This window comes from Numenius arquata, unplaced genomic scaffold, assembly GCF_964106895.1.
Source record: "Numenius arquata unplaced genomic scaffold, bNumArq3.hap1.1 HAP1_SCAFFOLD_910, whole genome shotgun sequence".
In the NCBI taxonomy this organism is placed as follows: domain Eukaryota; kingdom Metazoa; phylum Chordata; class Aves; order Charadriiformes; family Scolopacidae; genus Numenius; species Numenius arquata.
In genome coordinates, this window is record NW_027414415.1 from 20,817 (window position 1) to 31,646 (window position 10,830).

A 10,830-nucleotide genomic window follows, 5' to 3' on the forward strand; every position below is an offset into this window, starting at 1 on the left:
GGGACCCCCCCACACCCAGGGGGGCCCCCTGACCCCCCTGGGGGCCTCCCCGCACCCTTGGGTGCCCCCTGAACCCCTGGGGGGACCCCTGATGCTGGACGACCCCCCTGCACCCATGGGTGCCCCCCGCCCCCCTGGGGACTCCCACACACCCTTTGGCCCCCCTTCTGATGCTGGGACCCCCCCACATGGCTCTGGGTGCCCCCCCCCACACCCATGGGTGCCCCTCACCCCCTGAGGAACCCCCAAACCCTTGGGTGCCCCCTGACCCCCCCCCCATACTCTTGGAGCCCCCCCGACACTGGGACACGCCCCCACATGGCTCTGGGTCCCCACACACACACTCATCGGTGCCCACACCCCCCCCGGGGGCTCCCCCAAATCCCATGGGTGCCCCCCCACCCTGGGTGCCATCACCCCTCTCCTTGACCCCCCCCTCCCTCTCTCCTCCTCCCCTGCAGCACCCACTGCCCCCCCCGCCGCCGCCGCCGCTGCCGCCGCCCCTCCAGGGCCCCCCCCAGCCCCCCTGGCTGCTGCAGCCCCCCCTCGAGAGGAGCCCGAGGGGCCGGGGGGGCCCAGCCCCCCCCCAGCCCCCGCTCCCCCCCGGCCACCCCCGCGCCGCCAGCCCCCACCCCCCCCGCGCTCCCCCTTCTACCTGGTAAGAACCCCGGGAAATGGGGGGGGTGGGAGGGGGAGGAGCATGTTGGGGGGGGCTCTGGGTGTAAGGGGGGGTTTAGGGGTGTACCTGGGGGGGGGGGGGGGGGCGCATCTCTAGGGCTGCTATGGGGGTGTAAGGGGGGAGCTGGAGGGGGGGGGGGGCGGTGGGGGGGAGGCACCATGGGGTTCTTATGGGGGAGGAAGGGGGGGTTTGGGGGGTACCCATGGGTGAGGGGCACCTATGGGGGGGGGGGGGCTATGGGTCTAAAGGGGGGGATGGGGGTACTGGGGGGGGGGGGGGGGTGTCAGCACCCCCAGACCCCCCCCCACCCATGTGTTCCGCCCCCCTCTTCTACCAGGCGGTGCCAGGGGTGAAGTAGGGGAGGGGATGCCCTGGGATTGGGGGTACGGGGTTGGGGGGGGGGCAGGGTTGGAGGTACTGGGGGGGTCTCGGGGTACTGACACCCCCCCCCCGTGTGTCTCCCCCCACAGGAGTCCCTGGAGGCCAAGCGGGTGCGGGGGCGAGCGGAGCGGCTGGAGCGGCTGCTGCGGCTGAACGAGCTGCGGTGCGGGCTGGCCCCTGTCTACGGCAGCGAGGTCTTGGGGATCTGCACCTTGCCCCCCCCCACGCCCCCCCCGGGGGGGGCCCTGGACCGCGCCATCCTCACCCCCCCGCAACGCCTGCACCAGCTCCAGCCCCTCCTCGACAGGTTAAACAGGGAACCCGGGAAGTTTGGGGGGGACCCAGGCATTGGGGGTGGGGGGGGGTGGGGTGGTCCAGGGGGGTCCCAGGAAGTTTGGGGTGGACCCAGGTGTCCGGGGGGGGGGGGTCCAGAGGGTCTGGGGGGGGGATCCAGGTGTTCAGGGAAGGGGGGGGACCAGGGGCTTTTGGGGGGGTTCCAGGAGGCTGGGGGGAGGGGTAGGCATCTGGGGGGACATATAGGCATTCGGGGAGGGGGGGTCCCAGGAAGTTTTGGGGGGGACCCAGGTCTCGGACTGGGGGGGGGGGGGTCCAGAGGGTCTGGGGGGGACCCAGGTGTCCAGGGAAGTTTGGGGCAGGGGGGGGGAAAGGGAGCAAGAGAGCTCGGGGGGGGGGAAGGGGGCAAGAGGGCTCGGGGGGACCCAGGTATTCGGGGAGGGAGGGGGCTCAGGGGGTTGGGGGGAGTTCCAGTGGGTTTTGGGGGGACCCAGGTGTCCAGAGAAGGGGGGAGGGGGGGGCAGGGAGCTTTGGGGGGGTTCCAGGGGGTTTGAGGGGAGAGGGGGCTGGGGGCGGGGGGGGGGGGGGGGCGAGGGGTTCAGGGGGGTTTTGTGGGTTCCCAGGTATGCTGGGAGGGGTCTCCGATTATTTGTGTGTGTGTGTGTGTCCCAAGGTTCATCTTCGTGCTGCCGGCGGTGGTGGCGCGGGGGATGTCCCTGCACAGTGGGCGCCCCCCTCCGTGGGGGCTACGGGCCCGGGCCCGGCTGGAGGAGGGGCTGCGGCAGGAGCTGGAACCCCGGGGGAGGGTCCTGCACCAGGTGCTGAGGAGCATGAGCACCCACTTCCCCGACCCCCGCCTCATCCAGTACGACTGCGGTAGGTGGGGGGACACCAGGAGGGGATGGGGACATCGGGGAGGCTGGGGACACTTGGGGACACGGCGGGGTTTGGGGACACATGGGGGTTTGGGGACATGGGGGACACGGGGGAGCCAGGCACAGCACAAGCACCCAATTGCCTGATGTCCCCCCAATCCCCCTTACCCAGTTCTGGGGACACTTGGGGACATGGGGGCGTTTGGGGGACACAGGGGGGTTTGGGGACACATGGGGGTTTGGGGACATGGGGGACACGGGGGAGCTGGGTCCAGCACAAGCACCCACTTGTCTGATGTCCCCCTAATCCCCCTTACCCAGTTCTGGGGACACTTGGGGACATGGGGGAGCCACTTCCCCAGGTGGGGGGACACTGGGGGTGTCAGGGACATGGGGCTGTTGGGGACCTTGGGGACTGATGTCCATATGTCCCTACGGCCACCTCTGTATTCCTCCTGATGTGCCTAGTGAAGTCCCAGTGATGTCCCGAATGATGTCCCCACGTCCCCAGTGATGTCCCCACGTTGTTCCCACATCCCCGCTGATGTCCCCACGCCCCTATCGATGTCCCTAATGATGTCCCTGTCTCCCTAGTGACGTCCCACGACATCTCCATGTCCCCATTGATGTGCTCAAGTCCTCTGTGATGTTCCCATGATGTCCCCATGTCCCTATCGATGTCCCCATGGTGTCTCCACATCCCCACGTCCCTAGTGACAGCCCCATGTCTCTTGATGGCCCACCTGATGTCCCCATGTCCCTAGTGATGTCCCCATGACATCTCCATGTCCCCAGTATTGTCTCCAATGATGTCCCCCTTGATGACCCTAAGTGCTCTCTGATGTCCCCATGTCCCTGTAGATGTCCCCATGATGTCCCCACGTCCACACTGGTGTCTGCACACCCCCCACCTATTGTCCCCGTTGACGTCCCCGTGCCCCCACCCCAAAGCGGGGGGTCACCCCGCTCCTCCCCCGTGGCGGTGTCCCCCCGGGTGACGCCGGTGTCCCCCCGTGTCCCCCTCCCAGGGAAGCTGCAGACGCTGGATGTGCTGCTGCGGCGCCTGAAGGCGGGAGCCCACCGCGTCCTCATCTTCACCCAGATGACGCGGATGCTCGACGTCCTCGAGCGGTTCCTCACCTACCACGGCCACATCTACCTGCGCCTGGACGGCAGCACCCGCGTGGAGCAGCGCCAGGTGAGGGGTGCTCAGGAGGGCAGACAGCCACCCCCTCATGGGGACCCAGGTGGCCAGAAACCTCCCTGTGGTCCCACCTTGGAGCCGCATCTCAAGGGCTTGGTGGTGGCATGGAGGAATGTGGTGTCCAAGAGGGACCCAGGTGTCTGTGGAGGATCAGGGTGGACCCAGGCAGCCAGGGGGACCCAGGTGTCTGGGCACCCACCCCCTCCCACCTCCCCATGGGGACCTAGGTGGCCAGGAACCTCCCTGGGGTCCTGTCTTGGAGCCACATCTCAATGGCTTGGTGCTGGCGTGGAGGATGATGGCGTCCAGGGTGGACCCAGATGTCCAGGAGGGGACCCAGATGGCCAGGGGGACCCAGGTGGCTGGGCACCCACCCCCTTGGACCTCTTCATGGGGACCCAGGTGACCAGGAACCTCCTTGGGGTCTCACCTTGGAGCCACATCTTAAGGGCTTGATTGAGGAACCTTCCATGGAGGAACCTGGTGTCCCAGGTGGACCCAGGCATTCAGGGGGGACCTGGGTGTCCAGGACCCCCCTCTAACCAGGGACCCCGGTGTCCGGGCGGCGCCGCGCTGTCTCTTGCAGGCCCTGATGGAACGTTTCAATGCCGACAAGCGCATCTTCTGCTTCATCCTCTCCACCCGCAGTGGTGGGGTCGGGGTCAACCTGGCGGGGGCCGACACTGTCATCTTCTATGACAGCGACTGGAACCCCACCATGGATGCCCAAGCCCAGGACCGATGTCACCGCATCGGCCAGACCCGTGACGTCCACATCTACCGGTGCGTTGGGTTCCTCAATCAGGGCACCCACCCCCTTGGACCTCCTCATGGGGGAGACCCAGGTGGCCAAGAACCTCCCTGTGGTCCTGCCTTAGTGCCACATCTCAAGGGCTTCATGGAGGAGCCTGGTGTCCAAGAGGTTGATTGAGGGTCCTCACCTGGATGCCTGGGTCCACCATGGTCACCCCCCACCCGCTTTGTCTCCCCTCCCTCAGGCTCATCAGTGAGAGGACGGTGGAGGAGAACATCCTCAAGAAGGCCAACCAGAAAAGGATGCTGGGAGATATGGCCATCGAGGGGGGAAACTTCACCACTGCCTACTTCAAGCAGGTAGTTGAGGACCCTGGATAGACAGTGACATCCTTGGACCTCCTCCTGGGGACCAAGGTGGCCAGGAACCTTCTGCTGGTTCCACCTTGGAGCCACATCTCAAGGCCTTCATGGTGGCAGGGGGGATCCAGGAGTTTAGGGGGGGACCCCGGCAAGATCGTGAGAGTCAGGAGAACCTGGGGGGCTGGAGGGACCAAGGTCTCCAGATGGTCAGGAGAACCTGGGGGTCTGAAGTGATCAAGGTCTCCAGGGGGTTCAGGAGAACTTGGGTGGTTGGGGGTCTGGAGGACCCATGGGGAGGTTGGGGGGACCCAGGGGTCCAGGCAGTGACCCCCCCTTGTCCCCCAGCAAACCATCCGGGAGCTCTTCGACATGGCCCCTGAGGAACCGGGCCGCCGGGAGCCCGAGAGGGACAAGGAGAGGGACGGGGATGTGCCCCCCGAGGAGGATGAGGACCCGGTGGCCACCCGGCGCACCCACATCCTGGAGCAGGTGGGGTCACTCCCCAGTGTCACCCCTCCGATGTCACCCTGATGCCATCCTGTGTCCTCGTGTCTCCTCCCCTGGTGGCCCCAATGGCCCACATGTTCCCAACAGCCTGATGGCCCCCAATATCCTTGATGTCCCCAACGTACCTGATGTCCCCACCATCCTTGGTACCACTCACATCCCTTTGTCTCCTGGTGTCCCTTTCGTCCTCTGGTGCCCGCAACACCCCTGATGGCCCTTGTTCTCCCCCACAGTCCCATGTCCCTCATGTCCCCAGTGTCCCCAACAGCCCTGATGTCCCTCAAGTCCCCTGGTGTCCCTCATGTCCCCAGTGGCCCCAATACCCTGATCTCCCTGATATCCCTCAATCTCCTTGATGTCCCCAACATCCCAGATGGCCCTTGATCTACCTTATCATCTTGATCCACTACCATCCCTGATGTCCTTCATGGACCCACCATCCCTGTGGCCCCTGATGTCCCCAACCCCCCAGTGCCCCTCACATCCCTGATGTCCCCTGGTGTCCCCAGTGGCCCCAACACCCCAATCTCCTTGATGTCCCCAACATCCCAGATGGCCCTTGATCTACCTTATCATCTTGATCCACCACCATCCCTGATGTCCTTCATGTCCCTCATGGACCCACCATCCTTGTGGCCCCTGGTGTCCCTCACTCACATCCCTGATGTCCTCAATGTCCCCAGGCGCTGTGTGGGGCGGAGGACCCTGAGGACATCCGGGCGGCCTCGCAGGCCCAGGCAGAGCGGGTGGCAGCCATGGCCGAGTTCAGTGAGAGCCTCAGCCCTGAGGAGGAGCGAGGTGGCCCTGAGCCAGAGGAAGAGCTCTCCAAGGCCGAGCAGGAGATCGCTGCCCTGGTTGAGCAGGTGGGGACCCAGGTTTTTGGGGTCTCTGGGGGGACCCAAGTGTCTGGGGGGTTCAGGAGAACCCAGGGGGCTGGAGAGACCAAGGTTTCTGTGGGGTTCAGGAGAACCTGGGGGGCTGGAGGGTCCAAGGTCTCCAGGGGGGTCAGGAGAACCTGGGGGGGTGGGAGAGACCAAGGTCTCCAGGGAGTTCAGGAGAACCTGGGGGGCTGGAGAGACTGTGGTCTCCAGGGGGTTCAGGAGAACCTGGGGATCTGGAGGGACCAATGTCTCCAGGGGGGTTCAGGAGAACCTGGGGGGCTGGAGAGACTGTGGTCTCCATGGGGGTGCAGGAGAACCTGGGGCTTCAGGAGGACCTGGGGGCTGGAGAGACTGTGGTCTCCATGGGGGTGCAGGAGAACCTGGGGCTTCAGGAGGACCTGGGGGCTGGAGAGACTGTGGTCTCCATGGGGGTGCAGGAGAACCTGGGGCTTCAGGAGGACCTGGGGGCTGGAGAGACTGTGGTCTCCATGAGGGTCAGGAGAACCTGGAGGTCTGGAGGGACCAAGGTCTCCAGGGGGGTTCAGGAGAACCTGGGGGTCTGGAGGGACTGTGGTCTCCATGGGGGTCAGGAGAACCTGGGGGTCTGGAGGGACCTAGGGCTCCAGGGGGTTGAGGAGAACGTGGGTGGTTGGGGGTCTGGAGGGGAGACCCGTGGGGAGATTGTGGGTCTGAGGGAAACCAAGTGTCCCGTTCGGCAGTTGACCCCCATCGAACGCTACGCCATGAACTTCCTGGAGGCCTCGCTGGAGGACGTCAGCCGGGAGGAGCTGAAGCAGGCAGAGGTGTGGGGCGGAGGACACTATGGGGTGGGGGCACCCCTCAGGGGCTCGCTATGGGGTGGGGGGGGACACCTTGGGTGGGTCCTAGAAGTTCCCATCTTGGGGTGGGGGGCACCCAGGGGGTCTGGCTATGGGGTGGGGCATCCCACTATGGGGCGGGGGCAGCTGGGAGTCCTGCTGTGGGGCGAAGGGTCTCGCTATGGGGCTGGGGGGTGTGTGTGTGTCTCGCTATGGGGCAGAGGACACCCATGGTCCGTCCTTAGTGGTGGAGGCACCATGCCGTGAGTTGGGGGGGGGGGGGGGGGGCACCTGGGAGTCCCGCTGTGAGGCAGGGGGTCTGGCTATGGGGCAGGGGGGTCCCACTATGGGGTGGGGGCACCCATGGGTGCTTCCCCCCCCCCTCCAGGAGCAGGTGGAGGCGGCGCGGAAGGACATCGACCAGGCCAAGGGAGGGGGTCGCTTCCGGCTGCCCCCCCAGGAGGAGGAGGAGGAGGAGGAGGCGGCCGCCCCCCCGGGAGGGGACGATGGCCCCGGGGGACCCCGGCGGCCCCGGCGGGAGCGGGGACCCCCCCGGCCCCCCTCTCAACGAGCGGGGACCCGCGTCAGCCAGCGCCTGCGGGCCGCCGGCACGGCCACCCGGGCGACCGCCCCCCAGGCCACCCCCACCCCTCTGCGGGCCACCCCCGCCTCCCCACGGGCCACCCCCACACCCCCCCGGACGCCCCCCACGTCCCCCCGGGGGGCAGGGACCTCCCCTCGCCCCTCCCCGGCCACTGTGGTGACGTCACAAGCCAACGCGGTGACGTCACTAGCCAACGTGGCGTCATCACCGGCCGCCCCAGGGGTGACGTCACACGCAGCCCCGGTGATGTCACAGGCCGCCCCGCTCCTCCCCGCCCCCCCCTGCCGCGACGTCACAACCCGCCCCGGTGACGTCACAACCTGCCCCGGTGACGTCACAACCGCCTCAGGTGACGTCACAACCGCCCCACGTGACCTCACAGCCGCCCCGTGTGACATCACCGCCAGCCATCATGCAGCCAGGCCCAGCGGCATCACCGCCACCCCCCAGCCCTCCTCCTCCTCCTCCTCCGCCTCTTCCTCCTCCTCCTCCTCCTCCTCCTCCGTCTCCTCCTCCGCCGGTGACGTCAGATGCGTCCCCGGTGACATTCCAGCCGCCGGTGACGTCGGATGCAACCCCCCTGCTGACATCACACCCAGCCCCAGCAACGACGTCACACCCGGTGGCCGAGACGGGGGGTTCGTCCCCGACCCCCCCTGCGGTGACGTCAGCGGTGACGTCAGCGGGGGGCCGCGGCCCCCGGCGGCGACGCAGCGCCGACGTGGAGATCCGGCAGAGCCGGGGGCCGGGCCCAGCCGCCAAGGTGCTGCGGCAGCTCCCGGGGCGCCTGGTGACGGTGCTGGAGCCCCCCGCCGCCGGCCGACCCCCCCGCCGCCGCCGCCACCCCCCCCAACCCCCCACCGACCCCCCCAGCCCCGGCCCCGGCCCCCCCAAACGCCGCCGGGGGCGGCCCCCCAAACGCCGGGGGGTGCCGCTGCGGCGCCGCCATCATCATCATCATCATCATCACCACCATCATCATCATCATCACCACGACGCCCCTGGGAAGCGGCGGAGGGGGCGGCCGGCCCGAAGGGGGGGTTCGGCGCCGCCCGCCCCCCCCACCCCGAGCACACCTGGCAAGCGGCGGCGGGGGCGGCCCCCCAAACGGGCGTCCCCCGACAGCAGCGTCTCGCCGCCCCCCCCCGCTACTCCCCGCAGCACCCGCCGCCACCCCGGGGCGACCCCCCTCATGGCCCCCCTGGAACGGGAGCCCGGCCGGCGCCGCCGCCCCCGCTCCCCCCCGCCCTCCTCCTCCTCCTCCTCCTCCTCCTCCGATAACGGCAGCGGGGACGAGGGGGGGACGCGTCGGCGGCCCCCCCCGGCCAAGCGGCGCCGGCGGGCGGGCGGTGGGGGGCCGCGACATGGCCGCCGGCGCCTACCCCCCTCCCGGCGGGGGAGGCAGCAGCAGCAGCAGCAGCAGCGGCGGCGGCAGCAGCCCCCCAGGCGCTGCGCTGCTGCCAACAGCCGGCCGGGGGGGGCCGCCGGGGGGTCCCCGTCTCCCCCCGACACCCCCACATCGGGGGCAGCGGCCTCTGCCCTGCGCGGCCGTAAGGCCAAGACGTGACCCCCCCCGGCCGCCTCCCTGCGGGGCCGGCAAGATGGCCGACCGGGGTCCTGCCCAGGGCCCAGTGGAGCGGCCAGACTGGGGGGGGGGGGGCAGTGGGGGGCACAAGATGGCCGGCAAATGGCTGAGGGGGACACCCAGAAAATGGCTGACCGCGGGGTGATCCTAAAATGGCTTCCTGGCCCTTCGCTATCCCCCACAAAATGGCTGCCGGGAACCGCCTTGGCAGGGAAATGGCCGCCCAGGCCCTCAAAATGGCCGACTGGAGCCACTGGGAAATGACCTCCAAGATGGCCGACCATGGCGCCAAGATAGCCAATGGCACCAAGATGGCCGACGGTGATGCCAAGATGGCCGCCGCAGCCCCCAGGAGCTGACCCCAAGATGGCTGCCCTGGGTGACCCCAAGATGGCCGACCTGGTGATGTCACAACCGGCGGCCGGCTTGATCAGGGTGACATCATAACCGGCAGCCATCTTGAATCTGGTGATGTCAGAGGCGGTGGCCATCTTGGTTGGTGACATCAGAACCAGCAGCCATTTTGAGCCACGTGATGTCACAGCCGGTGGCCATCTTGGTCTCGGCGGCAGGTGGGCGGAGCCGCCATCTTGATGGCAGCGGGCGCGGGCACTGGCAGCCATCTTGACTCCAATGGATGTCGTACGCAGCCGCCATCTTGAAACGCAGCAGGGCATGGCAACCGGCGGCCATCTTGGCCCCAGCTGACGTGGGACTCGGCGGCCATCTTGACCCCAGCAGACATGGCAGCCGGCGGCCATCTTCACTCCAGCAGGCATAGGATCTGGCAGCCATCTTGATTCCACCGGACATCAGAGGCAGTGGCCATCGTGACTTCAGTGGGCGACAGAGACAGCAGCCATCTTGATTCCAGCGGACGTCAGAGGTGGTGGCCATCTTGACTCCAGTGGACTTCGCAGCCGGCGGCCATCTTGCCCCCGGCAACTCCACCAGCCCCCTCGCTTCCCCCCCCCCCCCCCACCAGCAGCCATCTTGCAGCGGGAGCTGGCGGCTGGGGGGGACCTAGCAGAGTCGGGGGGGGGGCCCAGCGGAGTCGGGGGGCCTCCGGGGGGGGGGGGGGGGGTGTCCCCAGGGAGGGGGGGGGAGGGGGCGTTTTTTACCCGTGTACATTGGCGGGGGCCCGACCCCCTGTACAGCCCCATGTAAAATAGGTTCCTTTTGAACACGATCTATGCAAAGGTGCTTTGTGCTGGGCTGGGAGGGGGGGGAGGGGATGTTTAGGGGTGCCGAGGGGAGGGGGGGGGGGGGGACACGACACGACATTTGGGGGGCCCCCCCCTCCGACCCCCCTCCAGCGTGGGGCACCGTGTACAGGTGGCGGCTGTAAGCTTTCCTGCGGGAGAATGCGATGAATAAAGAGTTGAAAATGGAGAGTTTTGGGGACCCCACCCACCCCACCCCCCTTCAGGAGTCCCAGGGCGTTTGAGGGTCTCTGTAGGGCTGGGGGGGGGGGGGGTCCCTATGGGGCTGGAGGGTGCTTAGGGGGGGTCCCCAAGGGGTTCGGGGGAGGATCCCAGGGGGTTCGAGGGTTTCTATGGGCTGGAGGGTGCTTAGGGGTGGGTCCCAAAGGGTTGGGGGGGGTCCCCATGGGGTGAAGGGGGGCTGGGGGGGGGCTCACATGGGGCTGCGGTGATGCTATCGGGGGGTCCCCAAGGGGTTGGGTTGGGGGGCAAAAGGGGGGATCCCTGGAGGGGGGTGCCTATGGGTGAAGGGGGCCGAGGGGGGGTATGTGTGTCATGGTTTAGGGGTCTCATGGGGCTGGGGGGGGGGGTGTGCCTATGGGGGGATCTTGGGAGGCTTTTGGGGCACACTATGGAGCCGGGGTCACCGTTGGCGGGGGGGGGCAGGGTCCCCTTGAGGGAGGC

At 68.1% G+C, this 10,830-nt stretch overlaps 1 protein-coding gene across 1 annotated transcript in view; it reads left to right on the plus strand.

Annotated features, from left to right (window-relative positions):
- SRCAP (Snf2 related CREBBP activator protein) overlaps positions 1–9,303 on the plus strand; it is a 29,864-nt gene extending 20,561 nt beyond the window's left edge. Inside the window, exons 26-36 of the mRNA XM_074167125.1 lie at positions 620–658; positions 1,150–1,367; positions 2,028–2,230; positions 3,258–3,427; positions 4,020–4,216; positions 4,432–4,546; positions 4,895–5,038; positions 5,740–5,919; positions 6,657–6,740; positions 7,144–7,409; positions 9,156–9,303. Of these exons, the coding sequence (XP_074023226.1) occupies positions 620–658; positions 1,150–1,367; positions 2,028–2,230; positions 3,258–3,427; positions 4,020–4,216; positions 4,432–4,546; positions 4,895–5,038; positions 5,740–5,919; positions 6,657–6,740; positions 7,144–7,409; positions 9,156–9,303 (1,764 nt within the window). The remainder of the gene's footprint in view (positions 1–619; positions 659–1,149; positions 1,368–2,027; positions 2,231–3,257; positions 3,428–4,019; positions 4,217–4,431; positions 4,547–4,894; positions 5,039–5,739; positions 5,920–6,656; positions 6,741–7,143; positions 7,410–9,155) is intronic.
- Positions 9,304–10,830: the final 1,527 nt, after the last annotated feature.